This window comes from Amphiprion ocellaris, chromosome 21 (assembly GCF_022539595.1).
Source record: "Amphiprion ocellaris isolate individual 3 ecotype Okinawa chromosome 21, ASM2253959v1, whole genome shotgun sequence".
Lineage (NCBI taxonomy): Eukaryota > Metazoa > Chordata > Actinopteri > Pomacentridae > Amphiprion > Amphiprion ocellaris.
The window spans coordinates 18,475-40,392 of record NC_072786.1 but is presented as its reverse complement, the minus strand read 5'-3'; the positions used below and the strand labels follow the sequence as shown (position 1 = coordinate 40,392).

General features: G+C 39.4%; 1 protein-coding gene across 7 annotated transcripts in view; it reads left to right on the top strand.

Moving 5' to 3' along the window:
- eps8a (epidermal growth factor receptor pathway substrate 8a) overlaps positions 1-21,918 on the top strand; it is a 75,938-nt gene that overhangs the window by 41,983 nt on the left and 12,037 nt on the right. For 6 of the 7 annotated variants that reach the window (XM_055006452.1, XM_055006456.1, XM_055006450.1 and 3 more), the window contains 2 exons: positions 738-921; positions 15,999-16,131. In XM_055006452.1, coding sequence (XP_054862427.1) covers positions 738-921; positions 15,999-16,131 — 317 coding nt within the window. Of the gene's footprint in view, positions 1-737; positions 922-15,998; positions 16,132-18,981; positions 19,035-21,918 lie in introns of all 7 variants that reach the window. The other variant, XM_055006455.1, reaches the window with a different exon arrangement.

Sequence of the window (21,918 nt, the reverse complement as noted above, 5' to 3'; positions counted from 1 at the left end):
TGAGTCCAGAGAACCAGAATGTTTTACATCAGTGCACTCAGCTAAAAGAGGAAGAAAACAGTTTGAATAAGTAGAGACATCTGAAAGAGTCCAGACAGCCAAACCCTAACCTTCAACTATTCGTTTCTACGCTGATGACACTTCCTATACTGAGCAGCTCCCACTCCTGCTGAGGCCTTTCAGGATTCATGACTTATGTTTGATAGAGTCCAGGAACAACTTTGTCATCTGCAAACTTTCAAGAATAAAAACGTAATAATATCTTGAAATGTTCGGAGAAAGAATACAGTGTTAATAAGTGGAGAAATCCTAAAGAGTTTAGAGATCCAGACCGTTTGACGTTTAACCATCTGTTAAAAAAACTCAGCTGAAAGACAATTTTATTAAACTTTATTCTACCATATTTTCATAAATTCTAGGTTTTTCCTTCTTTGTAACCACAAAATTTCCCTTGACTTCTTACATTTTCAAAAGAAAAACGAAACTTCAAGAACATTTTTGCAATATTTCGACCCAAAAGTCTAAATTCTGAGAATAAAGTCCGAAAAGTCAACTTTGGTTAAAATGTAGAAAGAAGAGAATGTCTAATATATTATTATTTGTTTTTGTTGAGCCATGAAGACACTATATCAGTTTCTATGTCGACCTTCTTCTTCCTCCATCAGGACTTTTATTTTCCTCCTGTTTAGTTGCTAAAGGGTTAAATCTGTGTTTTCTGGACGTTCCTCCTCCTGCAGGTCGGAAGTCCAACATGGAGGAGGTCCAGGACGAGCTGATGACCAGACTGACATTGGGTCGGAGTGCCCAGAAGAAGTTCCAGATTCCTTCTCGCAGCAGCAGCCTGCAGACCATCAGCATCACCTACGACTCGTCTCCAGACCAAGTCAGGACCTGGTTGGAAGCCAAAGCCTTCAGTCCAGTGTGAGTTTTTCCATCTGGTTCAGTTCTGTCTCTTTTTACTCACTGTAGGTTCATTTTAAAGTCCTGCAGCTCTGTGGAACCAAAATGAAGAAGGAGAGACAACTCAGAGATGTCTTCTCTCAGGAGGACTCAGACGAGGGTCAGAATTTACAGAAATCGGCTCCAAATTGGCTTAAACTGACAAAACTTTACTCAAAATGACTTGAACTTTGTCTAAAGTGACTCAAAACTTACTGAAAATGTCAAAATGTTGTCAAAAACCACAAAAAATCTCCTAAATGACAGAAATTTGGACTTCTGGTTATGGCGGCTACGTAGCAAGACGTGCTTCACACTGCTCTACTCATATAACTTTAAATCTGACTAAATCTCTCTTACTCGGAACAAAAACCAGCCCCAAAGTCTCGGAGTGATCATGGTAAAAAACGAGACAGAAAAGTCGGGTGGAGAAAAAAGCAAATCTTCCCAACAACCCAAGCTAACAGATTTCCACGCACGAGGTGAAACTGACAAAACACCTGAGGCTATTTTTTTTTAAATTCAATTTTATTTATTAGCGCCAATTACAGTCAAATTGTCTCGAGACGCTTTACAGAACCCATATGCCTGAACCCCCAGAGCAGCCCTAAGGAGACAGTGGCAAGGAAAACACCCTTTAAAAAGGGAAAAAACCTCGAGCAGAACCCGGCTTTTTATGTGGGGGGACCCATCTGCCTGCTGGCCGGGCGGGTTGAGAGGGACAGAAGAAGTAGAGAGGTAGAGGTAGAGATAGAGGGGAAGAGGTGGAGGGTTACAGTTGGTGGGAGAACCACCACAGATCTGAAGCATCCAGCTCTGGGATCAGGGACACTCAGAGAAAGGACACAGGGAGAAACAGAGTGAGTGTAATGCAATAATGGTATATATATATATTAAATATAATGGTAGATAGAGAAGGGCTCAGTGCATCCAGAGAGGTCCTCCAGCAGCCTAGGCCTATAGCAGCAGAACTAGGGGCAGAACTAAGGGACGTCCAAGAGGAAGAGTCCAGCTGACCCCCTCAGGGTCCCCCAGTCAGTCCTAACTATAAGATTTGTCAAAAAGGAAGGTTTTAAGCCTGGTCTTAAAAATAGAGAGGGTGTCCGCCTCCAGAACCCAAACTGGGAGCTGGTTCCACAGGAGAGGAGCTGATAACTGAAGGCTCTGCCTCCCATTCTACTTTTAGAGATTCTAGGAACAGCAAGTAAGCCTGGTATGGCAGAGAAGGACGCTAGCGGCGGACTAGGAACGACGGATGCGGGGACAAGCGCGGTGCTGGCTGCCATTAACACCATGAGAATGGAGTTTTTTCATCTAAATTTGATGGAATTATAACAGCGATAGAAAATATGAGAAAGGAAATAAATGACTGTACTGAACGAGTGTCGCAAGCAGAGCTTCGAATATCAAGTACCGAAGATGATGTCGTCCGGTTGCAAACTAAACTGCTAACACTGAGGTCGAAATGCAGAACTCAAGAAGATAATGTTCTAGACCTGGAATCGCATTCGAGACGGAACAACTTGAGGCTAGTGGGTCTCCCGGAGGGCGTGGAGGGACGAGACCCGTGTTCTTTCTTGGAGAAGTGGATTCCAGATGCACTGAACAATGCAGATCTGCAGTCGTCGGTTGTTTTGGAGAGAGCTCACCGAATCGGCCCACGGAGAAATAGTAAGTCATCTCCGAGGACAGTGATCATGACGTTCCTCAACTATAGGGACAAACTGACAGTCGCCAACGCGGCGCGAGCCAAAGGGGGAACTAAATATCAGGACCAACAAGTGCGGTTTTACCCGGATTTGGCACCAGGAATCCAGCAACTGAGGAAACTGTTTGACCCGGTTCGCAAAGAACTTCACAACCTTGGGATCCGTCACGGGGTAATTCATCCGGCAAAGCTGGTGCTCACACATGAAGGGAAAACCCACACCTTCAAAACTCCACAAGACGCGCAGGAGTTCATCAGAGAAATTCAAAAGGACTAGATGAACATGTCTAAGGTAGAGCATCCAAGCATATATACATGGATAAGTACAATCTGAAACATAAATATGTCTATAAGTTGCAGACTGTATAATGTCCCGATGATGCATAAGTGTTGTAAAATTTCAAAATAACTCTGTTTAAAACGTTACAAATAGGAGAGTTTTGTCAAAAGACAGTAGTAATGCCAGTGTGTTAGATTAGTGGAGAGATAGAGTGGTTTGACTGATCCTCACAATTGTGGAACAGTCACTATACGCTATGAAGGAAGACAGAATAGTTTGGGGGGGATTACCACGCAAGTGGGGAAAGGGAATCTGTTTTTGTTTAGTTAGTTGGATGAATGTTTTATCATTCATGTTTGTGCTTCTCTATATGTTTATTTACACAGTGCTAGGTAATCTATTATTCTTTATTAATCATAGATCAAAGCGTTAATCTTAATTTAACATCATGGAATTGCAGAGGTCTACAAAAGCTTGTAAAGCTAAAAAAAGTCATGAATAAAATAAAAGACATAGGCTCAAAAATTGTTTTCCTACAAGAAACTCATCTGCTAGAGGAGGATGGTCTCAAGCAAGCATAAGTTATGGCAGCTGGACTAACCTCGTGTGAGTCGAAAACGTTTCACCTCTCATCCAAGAGGCTTCTTCAGTTCTGAAAGCCTGGTGGGGAGTACCAGATATTTATCCACCAGGAAGGTGGTGGCAAAAACAAGTGGACAAAGACCCGAAACCAATAGACTCGTTAGGTGTTTAATGTGAGTCGTTAGCCTTTGATGGGCGGTCGTTACCCCTCCCAGCCCTCTAGGAGGGTGGTTGGGGGTCACCTGACTGCAGGTGGGAATGATGGCTGCACCTCTTTGGGAGGGCTCTAAGAACGGCGTTGTAAGTGGGAGACAAGTGGTGTCTGAGGCCCCCTCCTCTGTTCAAAGATGGCCGTTCTAGTTTGACATGAATGGCTTCTTTTACCTCCTCTCAAACCATCTGTCCTCTCTGGCTAGAACGCGCACCTTGTGGTCATCAAAGGAGTGCCCCTTCTCCTTGAGGTGGAGGTGGACTGCTGAGTCCTGGCCTGTGGTCGTGGCCCTCCTGTGTTGTACCATGCGCTTGTGTAATGGCTGCTTAGTCTCTCCAATGTACAGGTCAGAGCATCCCTCATTGCACTGCACTGCGTACACCACATTGCTCTGTTTCTCCCTTGGAATTTTGTCCTTGGGATGGACCAGCTTTTGCCTCAGAGTGTTGCTGGGCTTGAAGTGTACTGGGATCTGGTGGGTGTTAAAGAGCCTCCTGAGTTTCTCTGAAATTCCTGCCACATAGGGGATGACAATGTTGTTTCTCTTTTTGTGGTCCTCGTCTTTCTTATCCTCCCTGCGCTTTTTTGCTGTTTTGATAAAAGCCCAGTTTGGATAGCCACAAGTTTGAAGAGCAGAGTGAATATGCTTGTGTTCCCTTCTTTTTCCATCCGCTTCTGATGGGATGTTCTGTGCTCTGTGCTTTAAGGTACGGATCACCCCCAACTTGTGTTCTAGTGGGTGGTGTGAATCAAACAGGAGGTACTGGTCTGTGTGAGTGGGTTTTCTGTAGACCCCAATGTTGAGTTCCCCATTGGTTTCGATGCGTACCACGCAATCTAGAAACGCCAGACAGTTGTCTTGGACATCCTCTCTTGTGAACTTGATGTTTTTATCCACCGAGTTGAGGTGTTCTGTGAAAGGTTCGACCTCACCCTTCCTGATGGTGACCCATGTGTCATCCACATATCTGAACCAGTGCCTCGGGGAGTGGCCACTGAATGTTCTCAGTGCCACAATCTCCATTTCTTCCATGTACAGGTTAGCTACAATGGGGGATACAGGGGATCCCATGGCACAGCCGTGTTTTTGCCTGTAGAAACCGTTGTTGTACTGGAAATAAGTGGTGCTGAGGCAAAGGTTAAGGAGGTCACACACCTGTTCGGGGGAGAGGTTGGTCCTCTCAGACAGAGAGTTGTCAAGCAGCAGTTTTCTCTTTACTGTCTGTATTGCATCTCCAGTGGGAATGCAAGTAAAAAGCGAAGTCACGTCATATGAAACCATAGTTTCCTCAGGCTCTAAGCTGATTTTCCTGACCTTGTTTGTAAAGTCCATCGAGTTCCTTATGTGGTGGGGGGTGTCCCCCACCAATGGGGAAAGGATGGTGGCAAGATACTTAGCAATGTTGTACGTCACAGAGTTGATGCTGCTTACAATTGGTCTCAGAGGGGCGCCCTCTTTGTGAATTTTTGGCAGCCCGTATATGCAAGGGATAGCATCGCCTGGATAGAGTTTGTAGTACAGGGCCCGGTCGATGATCTGACCTTTCTCCAGTTTTTGCAGGCAGTTAACCACTTTGAGTTTGTAGGTGTTGGTGGGGTCTCGTTTTAGGGTCTCATAAGTTGCTGAGTCACATAGGAGGCTGCTGACCTTTGAGCCATAAGCTTTTGGGAAAGATCCTCCTAAGGGGAGATGTACTGTTGTCCTTAACACAGCTGACTATCACTCAAAGGTCAGCAGCCTCCTATGTGACTCAGCAACTTATGAGACCCTAAAACGAGACCCCACCAACACCTACAAACTCAAAGTGGTTAACTGACTGCAAAAACTGGAGAAAGGTCAGATCATCGACCGGGCCCTGTACTACAAACTCTATCCAGGCGATGCTATCCCTTGCATATACGGGCTGCCAAAAATTCACAAAGAGGGCGCCCCTCTGAGACCAATTGTAAGCAGCATCAACTCTGTGACATACAACATTGCTAAGTATCTTGCCACCATCCTTTCCCCATTGGTGGGGAACACCCCCCACCACATAAGGAACTCGATGGACTTTACAAACAAGGTCAGGAAAATCAGCTTAGAGCCTGAGGAAACTATGGTTTCATATGACGTGACTTCGCTTTTTACTTGCATTCCCACTGGAGATGCAATACAGACAGTAAAGAGAAAACTGCTGCTTGACAACTCTCTGTCTGAGAGGACCAACCTCTCCCCCGAACAGGTGTGTGACCTCCTTAACCTTTGCCTCAGCACCACTTATTTCCAGTACAACAACGGTTTCTACAGGCAAAAACACGGCTGTGCCATGGGATCCCCTGTATCCCCCATTGTAGCTAACCTGTACATGGAAGAAATGGAGATTGTGGCACTGAGAACATTCAGTGGCCACTCCCCGAGGCACTGGTTCAGATATGTGGATGACACATGGGTCACTATCAGGAAGGGTGAGGTCGAACCTTTCACAGAACACCTCAACTCGGTGGATAAAAACATCAAGTTCACAAGAGAGGATGTCCAAGACAACTGTCTGGCGTTTCTAGATTGCGTGGTACGCATCGAAACCAATGGGGAACTCAACATTGGGGTCTACAGAAAACCCACTCACACAGACCAGTACCTCCTGTTTGATTCACACCACCCACTAGAACACAAGTTGGGGGTGATCCGTACCTTAAAGCACAGAGCACAGAACATCCCATCAGAAGCGGATGGAAAAAGAAGGGAACACAAGCATATTCACTCTGCTCTTCAAACTTGTGGCTATCCAAACTGGGCTTTTATCAAAACAGCAAAAAAGCGCAGGGAGGATAAGAAAGACGAGGACCACAAAAAGAGAAACAACATTGTCATCCCCTATGTGGCAGGAATTTCAGAGAAACTCAGGAGGCTCTTTAACACCCACCAGATCCCAGTACACTTCAAGCCCAGCAACACTCTGAGGCAAAAGCTGGTCCATCCCAAGGACAAAATTCCAAGGGAGAAACAGAGCAATGTGGTGTACGCAGTGCAGTGCAATGAGGGATGCTCTGACCTGTACATTGGAGAGACTAAGCAGCCATTACACAAGCACATGGCACAACACAGGAGGGCCACGACCACAGGCCAGGACTCAGCAGTCCACCTCCACCTCAAGGAGAAGGGGCACTCCTTTGATGACCACAAGGTGCGTTCTAGCCAGAGAGGACAGATGGTTTGAGAGAGGGGTAAAAGAAGCCATTCATGTCAAACTAGAACGGCCATCTTTGAACAGAGGAGGGGGCCTCAGACACCACTTGTCTCCCACTTACAACGCCGTTCTTAGAGCCCTCCCAAAGAGGTGCAGCCATCATTCCCACCTGCAGTCAGGTGACCCCCAACCACCCTCCTAGAGGGCTGGGAGGGGTAACGACCGCCCATCAAAGGCTAACGACTCACATTAAACACCTAACGAGTCTATTGGTTTCGGGTCTTTGTCCACTTGTTTTTGCCACCACCTTCCTGGTGGATAAATATCTGGTACTCCCCACCAGGCTTTCAGAACTGAAGAAGCCTCTTGGATGAGAGGTGAAACGTTTTCGACTCACACGAGGTTAGTCCAGCTGCCATAACTTATGCTTGCTTGAGACTTATCATGACCTGGATGACTGAGAACATCCACAGATTTAGAGGAGGATGAGAATAAAATCAGAAGAAGATGGCAAGGTATTGTATTCACGTCTTCATTCTCATCCCGAGCTAGGGGAGTTATGATTCTTATACACAAAACAGTCCCATTCCATGTGGAAAATGTAATTAGAGACAAATTTGGAAGATATCTAATCATCCAAGGTTCATTGCTATCAGAAAATATAAATTTGGTGAACGTATATGGTCCCAATGCAGATGATAATAATTTCTTTGTTAATCTTTTTCTTACTTTAGCACAGTGATTCTCAAATTTTTTCTGTCGGGCCCCCCTTCAGAGGACAAAAAACTTTCGTGCCCCCCCAATAACTTCGTGCGTATGTATATATATATATATATATATATATATATATATATATATATATATATATATATATATATATATATATATATATATATAAAAAAAACTGTGAAAACATGAATATGCAGGGCTGTGTTATTTTATCTGATTCCATTTTGTTGTTTTTCACAGTAAAGATCAGGGGTGTCAAACTCATTTTAGTCCAGGGACCACATAAACCCAATCTGATCTCCAGTGGGCCCCGAGAGTAAAATCACAGCATAATAACCTATAAATAACCAAAACTCCAACTTTTCCCCTTTGTTTTAGTTTTAAAAAAAGTACATTCTGAAAATGTTCACATTTAATGAACTATCTTTTTACAAAATATTATGAACCTGAAATTTCTTAAGGAAAACAAGTTCAATTTCAACAGTAGCCTATTATGCCTCAATTCATCATTTACACATGCATTGTAACTGCCAGATAACAGTTTATCTACAAAAACACAAAACATTCAGTCACAGGTATCTGGAACTGAACAATCTAGTATTTTACTTCATGATCAGAACAACTTGTCAAGTTCTAGAAATTATTTTAAATTTACAGTTTTACAAATTTACAATTTACAGTTAATGTTGTTGTGATTTTTATCATTTGTAAAGTCGTCCCGCGGGCCGAAATGGACCGTCTGGTGAGCCGGTTTTGGCCCACAGGCCGTATGTTTGACATTGCTGGTAAAAAATAATCGGAGGACATGAGCCGAGTATGTGACGTGATCGAGTACGCTGGTGTTCCGACTGCACATTAACGATGCGTTCTCCCGTTCTCAGGAGTCTGTACTTCGGAGTCTGAACGGCCAGTGCATATACCATAGGTATATACAGAAGATCATTATTATTATTTATATCTATGGCATATACAGTCTATGGGCCAGCACAATTTCAGTATTGTTGTACGCCGCGAAAAACAGGCTGACGTTAAAACAATAGTTCAGCTAATTAGTTCCGCGTTGAAGGACCTTTTCCTCCCAGTTGCCCGCGCCCCCCTTTGACATGCCTCTGTGCCCCCCCCACTATTTGAGAAACACTGGTTTAGCATCACTTACAGGGCAACATATAATATCAGGGGATTTTAACTGTACATTGAATCCCAGTATAGATAGATCAACAGGATTAGACAGTACGCACAATGGATGTAGAACGACTATTAAATATTTCATGAAAGAATTGAGACTGTTGGATATATGGAGAGAATTAAAACCACAGGTCAAAGCCTACTCCTACTATTCTAATATCCATAAATCATTTTCTCGTATTAATTATTTCTTGATTTCCACAGAATTAAGGTCCAAGATTCATAACTGTTTCTATGATAATATTGTGATTTCAGATCACGCCCCCTGCTGTTTAGTATATGTGGATAAAAAATTGATAAAGAACCCAGCTAGGTGGCATTTCCAACATAAATGGCTTCAGGATAAGAAACTTGTTGAGTACATAGAAAAACAGATAGATGAGTTCTTTGACATCAACACTACACAAACAACTGCATGTATAAAGTGGGAGGCATTCAAAGCTTTTATAAGGGGGCAAATCATTAGTTATTCAGGTTCAAAATCTAAGAGGGCCAAAGAAGAGAGAATCCATATGGAACATAAAATAAAAAATCTTCAAGAAAAGGTGTATGCAGGTAGTAACCCACAGTTAGAGAATGACTTACTGATTTTGAGAGCTGAATATGATAAAAAAAAAAGTCTACGAACAGAGCCGCCTTGAGTCTTCTAAGACTGAAGCAGACCTTTTATGAACAAGGTGAAAAATCAGGGAAATTACTGGCATGGCAGATTAAACAACTAGAATCCAAAACACCAAAAACTAGTATCATAAATAATGGACAGGTAGTTGTAGATCCGGTAGAAATTAATAGCGTCTTTAGAGATTATTGCGAAAAATTGTATGATGCAAAAATTAAAAGTGGCTTAACCAAACTGAAGGGTTTTTTAGGTGGATTATCTATACCGGAAGCTGGAATTAGTCAGGAAGAAATTGGACAGGCCATTGATAATATGAAGTCAGGGAAAACAGCAGGACCAGATGGCTTTCCAGTTGACTTCTATAAAAGATTTAAGAATAAATTAATAAAACCACTTTTGGAAATGATCCTAGAAGCATTTCAAAATGGTAATTTACCACCATATATGAATAATGCTGTAATCATATTATTACCCAAATCAGGTAAACCCTCCAATAAATGTGAAAACATGAAACCAATAAGCCTATTAAATTCTGATCTTGAAATTATTTGTAAAATCTTAGCTAAACGCTTACAAGATATATTACCAAATATTATTGATCGAGATCAGAATGGCTTCGTATAATGGGAAGACAAGGTTCACATAATGTAAGAAGGGTACTTAATGTCATTCATTTTAATAAAGACACACCGGACACAGCTCTCCTATCATTGGATGCTGAAAAGGCTTTTGATAAGGTTGAATGGCCTTACCTTTTCGAAATTTTACAGAAGTTTGGACTTGGAAATAGTTTTATAAAATGGGTCAAGATGATATACAATAATGCTACAGCAGAAATTTTAACGAATAGGAATATCTCAAAACCAATAAAAATTAATAAAGGCTGTCGACAAGGTTGTCCACTTTCGCCCTTACTGTTCACTATGGCAATTGAACCTTTAGCGATGGCAATACGTCTACACTCTCAATTCTATGGAATAAAAATAGGACCAACAGAACATAGAATTTCTCTTTATGCTGATGACATAGTTCTATTCTTGTCAAATCTAAAAAAAAAACAATTCCAACCTTGTTAGATTTAATAAAGAAATTTGGCGATGTGTCAGGATATAAAATAAATAAAACTAAATCTTCAATATTATTGCTCAGTGAGACTCAAAAAAAAACATCCAGCTCCCGAGGTAACCCAATTCAACGTTGTAGAACAGTTCAAATATTTAGGAATTCAAATCCTATCTAGGCTAGAACAAGTTACCAACGTCAATTATGAATCCTTAATGACAGAAGTTAAAGAGTCACTTCAAAGATGGAAGACATTACCAATTTCAATGATAGGGAGAATTAATATACTTAAAAGTAATGTCTTACCAAAACTGCTTTACTTATTCCAAAATATCCCTTTGCCACCACCTTCAGATTTATTCTCAAGAACTAAAAAAATGTTCATAGAATTTATATGGAACAATAGGAAGGCCAGACTACGTTTGTCCTTATTGTATTTACCATTTGATCGCGGAAGTCTGAAATGTCCAAATGTAATGTTGTATTACTGGTCTGCACAACTGAGGTCTATGACGCATTACTTCTCAACAACTGATCATCCCCATTGGACTGAAATGGAGTCTTATAACTTGTCTTTACCTCTTCCCTTATTCATATACTCAGACCAGGCTAAAAAACTGCAGAAACAAGTTAAAAATCCAATTATAAAACGCACGATCAAGATATGGTGTGATGTTAAAAAATATTTAAAAGAGCCACCCTCTGTCACAATTTAGCCCAATATGGGGCAATAACCAATTTATACCAGGTAGAGCAGATGCAGCATTTAAATTATGGAATTTCAAAGGAATTAAAAAAATTCAAGACTTATTTCTGCCGCATTCAAATACTATAATGTCTTTTGAAGAGCTGAGGATTAAATTTAATCTCAATAAAACACACTTTTTTAAATACCTTCAGCTTAGAGATTTTATTCGATCAAAACAAAATAATGCGCTCACTCGACCTACTTATTCACCCTTGGAAAAAATCTTGATTAAGGACAGTATAAGAAAAGGTATAATTTCAGAGTTATATAATTTCTTGACACTTTCCTCATCTGAAAACTCACAGAAGAGGCTGAATGCGTGGAAAGATCTCCAAATTGAGGTTTCAGAGGAACAGTGGGAAAAGGCGTGTGCAGGAGTCCAAACCAAATCAATAAATGCACGTCTTAAATTGATACATTATAAATGGTTAATGCGGATGTATGTTACACCAGTGGAACTAAATGGATATAATAAAAATGTACCAGACACATGTACAAAATGTATGGAAAGTAAAGGAACTCTATTTCATTTTTTATGGCAATGCAGGAAAATTAGAATGTTTTGGGAAGAGGTGACAGTAACAATTGAAAGAATAATTTCAAAACAAATCACATTGAACCCTATACTGTTTTTGTTGGGTTTATATCCGGAAAAACATAACTTTAATAAAAATGAAAGAACGTTCATAGACCTCAGTTTGCTGAATGCCAAAAAATGCATTGCACTATTATGGAAAAAGACTAATAGACCAGCTGTGACTCAGTGGTTGAGACAGATGTTAACAAACCTTCCACTTGAAAGAATAACATATATACTGAAATCTAAAAAGCATGAGTTTAAGAAGATATGGCAGCCTTTTATTGATCATGTTATGAACTCAAATGTAACACCTGAAGAAGAAGGTGAATGATGAGAGTGGACCATGCAGTTTTCATGTTTGTGATTTGCTTTTTTAGATTTCCTTTTATTAATATGTTTGTAACGCACTTTTTGTAACAGCTTACTCAATCAAAGCAGAGAAGCACTGTTGTTGATTTGATTTTGTTTGTGGTTGTTATGATTGTGTGTATTTTTTTGTTTTTGTTTTTGTTGTTTTGTTTTTGAAAAAAATGACAGAAATTTATCTAAAATGACAAAAGAAAATCATCCAAAATGACTAATAGATTCTCTAAAACATCTCAAAATTAGTTTACAATGAAATTTCTTTGCCTGTTTTGGTTCCTTTATTCTCATTTTTCTTGTTTTATGTCTCGGTTTTCTGGTTTTGTCTCATTTTTTCTCTCTTATTTTATGTGTTTTTTCATTTTTTTGTCTTGTTTTTATCATTCAGTGTCAGATTTTTCTGTTATTCCCATTTTATTTTTTTTTCATTTTGTGTTTCTTTTTTCTTGTTTTGTGTCTTCATTTATTCGCTTTGCCTCTTGTTCTGTTTAGTTTTTCCTATTTGGTTCCTTGTTTTTGTTGTTTTGTGTTTCCTTTTTGTCTCGCTTGTGTTTTTTGTCATATTTTTGTCATTTTGTGTTTTGCTTTATTAGTTGTTTTGTGTCTTGTTTTTGTCATTTTGTTTTTTTGGCATTTTTTTGTCTCGTTTGTGTCCATTTTTTTGTCGCTTTGTAACTTTTTTATCCATTGTTTTGTCACTTTTTTTGGTTTTGTTTCAAGAAAAGCCAACAATCCAAAGATGACTTTGGATTCCTGATGAGCGACGGGAGGAAATTCTGCTCTCATGTTTTTTGCTTTGTGTTTTCTTTTGGTCATGTTATGTTTTTTTTTTTGGGACAGTTCCTCTCAATTCTTGTTTTTTTTTCCCAGAAACTTTTTTTGTAGTTTTATTTTTGCTAATTTTTGAAATAATTTTGATCAGATATCCGAATTTCAGCTTAAATTTTGTTGTAGTTCCGTTGGAAAGTCAAAAAATCGGTGTGACAATGGTGTCATTATCCAAATAATAATAATGCTGCAGCCTCACTGCGTACAACACTTGATAGTGTTGAACCTGTAAAAAAGAAAGTTCTATCTCAGAGAGGACCTGCTCCTTGGTAGAATTCCCAGCTGCGGACTTTAAAGCAGGCGTCCCGAAAGCTGGAAAGGAAGTGGTATTCCACTAATTTAGAGGAAGTTTATGTAGCTTGGAAAAATAGTCTAGTAATTTATAAAAAAGCTCTTCGTAATGCCAGGACAACATATTATTCATCTTTAATAGAGGAAAACAAGAACAACCCCAGGTTTCTCTTCAGCACTGTAGCCAGGCTGACAAAGAGTCAGAGCTCTGTTGAACCTTGTATTCCTTTAGCTTTGAGCAGTAACAACTTCATGAGCTTCTTTACAAATAAAATTATTACGATTAGAGAAAAAATTAATCTGGCCCTTCCTGCAAATGTCACAGATGTATCATCGAGTACAGATACTTTAGAATTGGCTGTAAGACCAGATGGATATTTAGAATTTTTCACTCCCATACATCTCTCTGAACTCATTTCAATAGTTTCTACATCCAAACCATCAACATGTCTTTTAGATCCTATCCCAACTAGACTGTTCAAGGAGGCTTTACCTTTAATTAATTCCTCAATGTTAGATCTGATTAATCTCTCTCTAGTAACAGGTTATGTACCACAGGCTTTTAAGGTTGCTGTAATCAAACCTTTACTTAAAAAGCCCACTCTAGATCCAGATGTTTTAGCCAACTATAGACCAATTTCCAACCTCCCATTTCTCTCTAAAATTCTGGAAAGAACAGTTGCAAATCAATTATGTGAACATTTACAAAGGAATAGCTTGTTTGAAGAGTTTCAGTCAGGCTTCAGAGTGCATCATAGCACAGAAACAGCTCTGGTGAAAGTTACTAATGACCTTCTCATAGCGTCAGATAATGGACTGGTCTCTATACTTATTTTATTGGACCTTAGTGCAGCATTCGATACAATCGACCACAAACTTTTATTACAGCGACTAGAACATTCTATTGGCATTAAAGGGACAGCACTGGACTGGTTTAAATCCTACTTATCAGACAGGTTCCAGTTTGTGCATGTCAACAATGACTCTTCTGAGCATACTAGGGTTAATCATGGAGTTCCTCAGGGTTCTGTCTTAGGACCAATACTGTTCACATTATACATGCTTCCCTTAGGCAATATTATTAGGAAGCACTGTATTAATTTCCATTGTTATGCTGACGACACTCAATTGTATTTATCTATGAAGCCAAATGAAACTAATCAGCTAGCCAGACTGCAAGATTGTCTTAAGGACATAAAGACCTGGATGACCTATAATTTCTTACTACTAAATACAGACAAGACTGAAGTCATTGTATTTGGCCCCAAACATCTTAGAGAATTGCTTTCAAAGCATATAGTTACTCTGGATGGCATTACATTGGCCTCCAGTACTACTGTGAGGAACCTTGGTGTTATCTTTGACCAGGACATGTCCTTTAACTCGCACATAAAACAAATCTGTAGGACTTCCTTTTTCCACCTGACAAATATTGTGAAAATCAGGAACATCGTGTCTCAGAGTGATGCAGAAAAACTAGTCCATGCATTGGTTACTTCTAGGCTTGACTACTGTAATTCCTTATTATCAGGTTGTCCCAATAGCTCTCTGAAACATCTACAGCTGATCCAAAACGCTGCAGCCAGAGTACTGACGGGAGTTAGCAAGAGAGATCATATTTCTCCTATATTGGTTTCTCTTCATTGGCTTCCTGTTAAATCTAGAATAGAATTCAAAATCCTTCTTCTGACATATAAAGCTCTTAACAACCAATCTCCATCATATCTTAAAGACCTGATAGTACCATATTATCCTAGCAGAACTCTTCGCTCTCAGACTCCAGGCTTACTTGTTGTTCCTAGAATCTCTAAAAGTAGAATGGGAGGCAGAGCCTTCAGTTATCAGCTCCTCTCCTGTGGAACCAGCTCCCAGTTTGAGTTTGGGAGGCGGACACCCTCTCTATTTTTAAGACCAGGCTTAGAACCTTCCTTTTTGACAAAGCTTATAGTTAGGGCTGACTGGGGGACCCTGACGGGGTGAGCTGGTGTTTTCATTTGCAAAACTGACTTCCCCTCTTGACGTCCCTTTAGTTTGTCCCTAGTTATGCTGCTATAGGCCTAGACTGCTGGGGAACCTCTCTGGATGCACTGAGCCCTTCTCTAACTACCTATGTATTTACTATATATACCATTATTGCATTACATTCACTCTGTTTCTTTCTGTGTCCTTTCTCCGAGTGTCCCTGATCCCAGAGCTGGATGCTTCAGATGTGTGGCTGTGTTTTATGGTCCTTGTGTCCCACCCCCCACCTCTCTATCTCTATCCCTCTACCTCTCTACCTCTTCTGTCCCTCTCAACCCACCCGGCCAGCAGCAGATGGTTCCCCCACATAAAAAGCCGGGTTCTGCTCGAGGTTTTTTTCCCTGTTAAAAGGGTGTTTTCCTGCCACTGTCTCCTTTTGGCTTGCTCTGGGGGTTCAGGCATATGGGTTCTGTAAAGCGTCTCGAGACAATTTGACTGTAATTGGCGCTATATAAATAAAATTGAAATTGAAATTGAAAATCTATTCTGAGATAAGATGACTTTTAAACCCTGCAGCAGGGTCTCAGAAGATCTTTGGGTTTTTTTGGAAACCACATTTTAGGAAAGTTCTACTGAAGTGTTTTTGATGAAACCCGGCTGGTAGAGGTTTCAGAAACGACCACATCCATCCTCAGTTTGTTTACACTTTCTGTAATTTTATATTTTCCTGGTTTTGTGTTTCAGGACCATCACCAGTCTCGGTGTTTTAACTGGAGCTCAGCTGTTTTCTCTCAACAAGGAGGAGCTGAAGACAGTTTGTCCCGACGATGGAGCTCGAGTCTTCAGTCAGGTGGCCGTCCAGAAGGCGGCGCTGGAGGTGAGCCGACGGATAAAATCTGAAACTAAACCTCAGATATGACGTCTGATCTCAGTTTCATTTTCTGGAGTTTAAAGAAGCAGGAACGTCCAAAACTGCAGCACCAAACGAGCAAGAACACAAAAATACAAGCAGACAGAAGCACCGAAACCAGAATACGGCACAGAGTTATATTATTAGAAGACAGATTTAAACCAGGGATGTCAAACTCATCTTAGTCCAGGTTCCACATTCAGCCCAGTCTGATCTCCAGTGGACCGGACCAGTAAAACCACAGCATAATAACCTAGAAATAACCACAACTCCTGATGGTTCCTTTGTTTTAGTGCAACATATTACAAACATGAGACACCAAACAACAAAAAATGGACAAACAACTCAAGCGAGACAAGAAAACACAAATTGACAAAAATAATACACAAAACAATGAATAAAGTGAAAAACTAAATAAGCATAAAAGACAAAAAAACAAGTGAGACAAAAAGGAAACACAAAACAACAAAAGTCTGACAAAAAAGACAAAAACAACAAAAACAAGACAAAATATTACAAAAATGAGACCCAAAACGACAAAAGCGAGAAACAAAACGACAGAAAATGAGACAAACGACACGAAACAAAGCAAAAAAGACACAAAAAATTAGACAAAAAAAGTTGAGCCAAAACATGGATAATACAAGACAGGAAATTACACAAATGACATAAACGAGACCAAAAATGACAAAAATAAGAAACGAAATGACAAAAATGAGACAAAAAACACAAGCGAGACAAAAAGGAAACACAAAACAACTGAAACGAGAAAACGACAGAAAATGAGACAAACGACCCAAGTAAGACAAAAAAGAGACAAAATTAGACAAAATGGCTAAAAGTGAGAAACAAACAAAAAAATGAACAAATGACACAAGCAAGACAAAAAAATAGACACAAAAGGACAAAAACAAGACAAAAAAACAATAAAGCGAAACACAAGATGACAAAAATGAGACAAAAAACAGAAGCGAGACAAAAAGGACACACAAAATGACAAAAACATGAGACAAACGACAAAAGTGAGACAAAAAAAGACAACAAAAACAAGACAAAATATTACAAAAATGAGACAAATGACACACAACAAAGTTTTTTTACAAACGTTAAAAAGTGACAAAAAAATGGACAAATGACAAAAACGAGCCAAAAAAAGACAAAAATCAGGCCAAAAAAACGCAAGACAAAATATTAAAAAAAGAGACAGAATGACAAAAAATGAGACAAACGACACGAAACAAGACAAAAATTAGATGAAAAAATTTAACAAAAAATGACAACAGCGAGAAACAAAATGACAAAAAATAGACAACACACGTGAGACAAAAAACCTACAAAATGACAAAAACAACCCACAAAACAACAAATAAAGCAAAAAACAAAATGACAAAAATGAGACAAAAAACTATAAAAACAACAAAAACTAAATATTAAAACAAAAAAACAATGAACAATCTAGTATTTTTCTTTTTGATCCAAACAATGAGATGTTTAGAGATAATCTGATATTTTCAGAATTAAACTGTTGAACTAAATTCGTCTCTTTAGAAAAGCTTTTGCTCGTTTTCTTTCTGCAGTTTATAAACAGATTCAGTCCAAAAATTTGAAGTTAATAAAACACAAAAATTATTAACAGAAAGTTTAATTATTTTATCAACAGTTAATAAATAATCAGTTTAGTTTCTGTCCAGCAGTTATTAATGTTTTGGATTATTTCTGGATTTGATTGGATGTTGTTTGTTAGTCGAGCTTCCAGCCTTCTGATTGGTTCCTCAAACAAACACCAGCAGCAAACAGAGACGAGTTCAAAGAAACAACAACAAGATATTTAATAAACGATTCTTTACAGGTTATATGGAAGAATTTAGTTCAGGTCTGAAGAAACTTTCTACTTGAGTCTCAGATAAACTAGTTCAGGTGTTTCTCTGATGGTTCGACTCAACAGGATCCACAGCTTCAACGCTTAACCTTCACAGTCCTGCAGTGCATTCTGGGAAGGTTGTGGTGTGTTTGTAGAGACGGGACGTTGCGTTGCTCGCTCCTCATTTGCATAAAGTTAAAGTTTTGACAAATTTATGCAAATCAAAACGTCTCAGAAGCTTTGAACTAACTGTTCTCGACCTAAAACGAAGACGGATTCATTATTTCTCGCTCCAGTGTTTCCAAAAACAATCCAAAGTTTTTATTAGAGCCACCATGTTGGTTCAATTCAATTCAATTCAATTTTATTTATATAGCGCCAATTACAGTCAAGTTGTCTCAAGACGCTTTACAGAACCCATATGCCTGAACCCCCAGAGCAGCCCTAAGGAGACAGTGGCAGGAAAACACCCTTTTAACAGGGAAAAAAACCTCGAGCAGAACCCGCCTCTAATGTGGGGGGACCCATCTGCCTGCTGGCCGGGCGGGTTGAGAGGGACAGACCTTGGTTCTGAAGCATTAGTCCAATGGAGTGCAACCAGAGTTTGCATGGCTGTAGGAGGGCGGAGCCTGCATTTACTTCCTGTCGGAGAGCAGTCGTCAATTATCTATCATAGTACATCCATCTTGAGTCCGATGCCAAACACCTCCCATCTAAAAACATCCCTGTAGACACGAACCATAAGATGGAGATACTCCTGAAGCTTCAGGTGTTGGAGATACTTTAGGTTCTCTAGATGTTTAGGGGTTTAGTTTTATCTTCTCATGTTGTTCCGGTTTGCTGCGTTGTGTTTGTGGTTGGAAGCTTCAGGTCTCTGGAGGTTCTATTCTGACTTTAAGCCTTCTGACCCCCAACTCTGGCAAGGTCTGGTGTGTGGTTCTATTTCCCACCTGCAGGTTTTCTTCTGACCCTCCTTTGATCTTCTGGTTCTGTTACCACATTCATTAAGGTATCGTGTTCACGTTCACATGTTCACGGCTTCGTTCTGGTGGCCAGAACCTCCTAAAGTGACTCCGTCAGATGGAGCACTCATCATGTTTTAGGTTCTCAGGTCGCCTGACTTGGACTTAAACCTTTTGACTTTACTTGATGTTTCCTCAAAGCCAAAGAATATTATATTATTACAAAAATGTATGCAGCCAATCGCTTCTTTAGTTTTCCTTCAACTGAAATCTGACAGCAGCCAATCATATGACTTGACTTTGACCTTGGGGGTCCTGATATAGGACTTCAGGATCTGGAAAAAGATGTCAGGACTAACAAATTATCTCAAATTCAAAGTTGTTTGTCTTGACTTGAGGACTAGTAAGGCTCCCTCATAGGGGTTCTTATTGATTTTAACTAGACCTTGACTTTAGATGTTTCAGTCCTGGTTGGGGAATCAACATGGGGACCAATGAGTGACCGAGGACTTGTTTGTCTTGACTTGTGGACTAATAAACCTTGTAAACCTGGAACTTTTTCTGATATTAGGTCTGAATTTGTGGACAGACAAGGTTTCCATGTCTTGACTAAGGACTTTATGTCTATTAACTTGGCAAACAAGATGGTAAGTAAAAACCCCTAACTTGGGACTTCTTGGTCTTGTTTTGGGACTTAAGTTGTGATAGTCTTGACTCACCTGTCTCGATGTTGGATTTGTTGGGGTTGACTTGGTAATCAGTCAGTGTCTCTGTCTTGATTTGGAGGTTGACTTGAGGGCCAACAGACTTCCTTAAATAAGAAAATGTTTATCCAGCCTAAGATACCTCTTTATTTTGGTACTTTTTGGTCTATGGACCAACAGGATTCATCCAGACTTTGGAATCTGTAAGTACCAGTGGTTTGGGACTTGTAGGCCTTGATTTGGGACTTCAGTTTGGAAGCTTTTTGACTTTTGACTTCCATGTTTTGACAAAGGTCTTGACTTCGCACTTGATGGTCTTGTTTGGGGATTGATTTGAAGACTCAAGACTGACCTGTCTTGATTAAGGACTTGTTTGTCTTAAAGGTAGGACCTAGAAGCACCTGGACCGCAAATCTGCCAGTCTTGACATGAACTCACCTGATTTGACTTGACCTTTTTTTTACTTTGTCAAACACTGACGTAGTTTTTTCAGATAATTTCTCCATAACTTGTTTGTTAAATCTTGAATCTGGCCATCAGAACGAAGCTCCGGATGTTTCATGTGTAGCAGCTTGTTAAGGTAGTGCCTGTATTTATCCTGCTGTGGCTGTGCACTCAGTCCTCCTTAGAGTCCCTGAATGAACCAGAACATTACACCTGTCGACTTCTGACCCTCACCTGTTGATGTCTGGCCCCGCCCCCTCCCGTACACACCAGGATGTAGATGTTTTACATGTTCTGTACGAGTTAGCTTAGCTTTGATTAGCAGTTAGCTAACGATCCATCCCACCACTCTGTTGGATAAAAAGAGTAAATTCAGGATGTTTGTAGGTTTATTTACACTTGTGGTTTGAGTTTTGTGTATTTACTTTCAGCAGCAGTTTACGTCCATTTTATTCTTCACTCTGTAAATTGTAAAAATCCTCTTTCTGTTTTTTTTCTGTCCTGATTTAATTTGCGCAGCTAATAACTGATTTTCTTCATTTTTTGTAAAGTAATAAATTAGATTAGAGGCTCTCAGGCCACCTTAATTAACAGATGTGTAATTTATTCATCTTAAATTCATATCAGCTTCTGAATAAACAGTTAAAATGGACAATAACTGTTCAGATGATAATAAATGTACTTTATAGAAAAAACCTGTCCAGAGTCGGTAAGTATAAACCAGCAGTCATTTTTAAAATTATTTTATCAATGCATTTTTTTTTTACCTGAAAAACTTTAAAGGAGTATCACAAACATCAGAGTTCAGACTCAGAATCACTGAAAGCAGCAAAAAATAAAGAATCACAAGAATCATGATAATAATAAAGATCCAAAAGATCCAGCTAAAGTAAATAAATGCATGAATTCTGCTTTGAAGCATTTGAATTAATAATAAAAATAACTACAATAAATACAGAAACATAGAAATATATTTTGTCAGTTTTATTCTAAGAAATTCTTATCAAATTCATATATGTATATATATATCTATCCATCCATTATCTATACACCGCTTAATCCTCACTAGGGTCGCGGGGGGGGGGGGTGGGGGGGGGTGGGGGGGGGCTGGAGTCTATCCCAGCTGACTCGGGCGAAGGCAGGGGACACCCTGGACAGATCGCCAGTCTGTCGCAGGGCCACATACAAAGACAAACAAGCACTCTCACATTCACACCTACGGGCAATTTAGAATAATCAATTAACCTCAGCATATTTTTGGACTGTGGGAGGAAGCCGGAGTACCCGGAGAAAACCCACGCATGCACAGGGAGAACATGCAAACTCCATGCAGAAAGATCCCAGGAAAGCCGGGACGCGAACCAGGGACCTTCTCGCTGCAAGGCGAAAGTGCTAACCACTACGCCACTGTGCAGCCCATATATATATATATATATATATATATATATATATATATATATATATATATATATATATATATATATATATATATATATATATATATATATATAAATATATAAAAATAAATAAAAATAAAAAATTGTAATAATATCAAATATATTTTAGTAATTATTCATCAATTTTTATTTTGCACTGGAACATTTGTTAATAAGTTAAAATCTTTACTTTATGATTATTAGAAAACATTTATTCAGTTCTGAAAGTTTTTACTGTTTGTAGAAAATAAAACAATAAGTTTTATTACAGTATTATAATAAACAATGAATAATGATTATTTGTACATCAGGTTAGATATAATAATATTTTTGTTTGTGGAAATTTC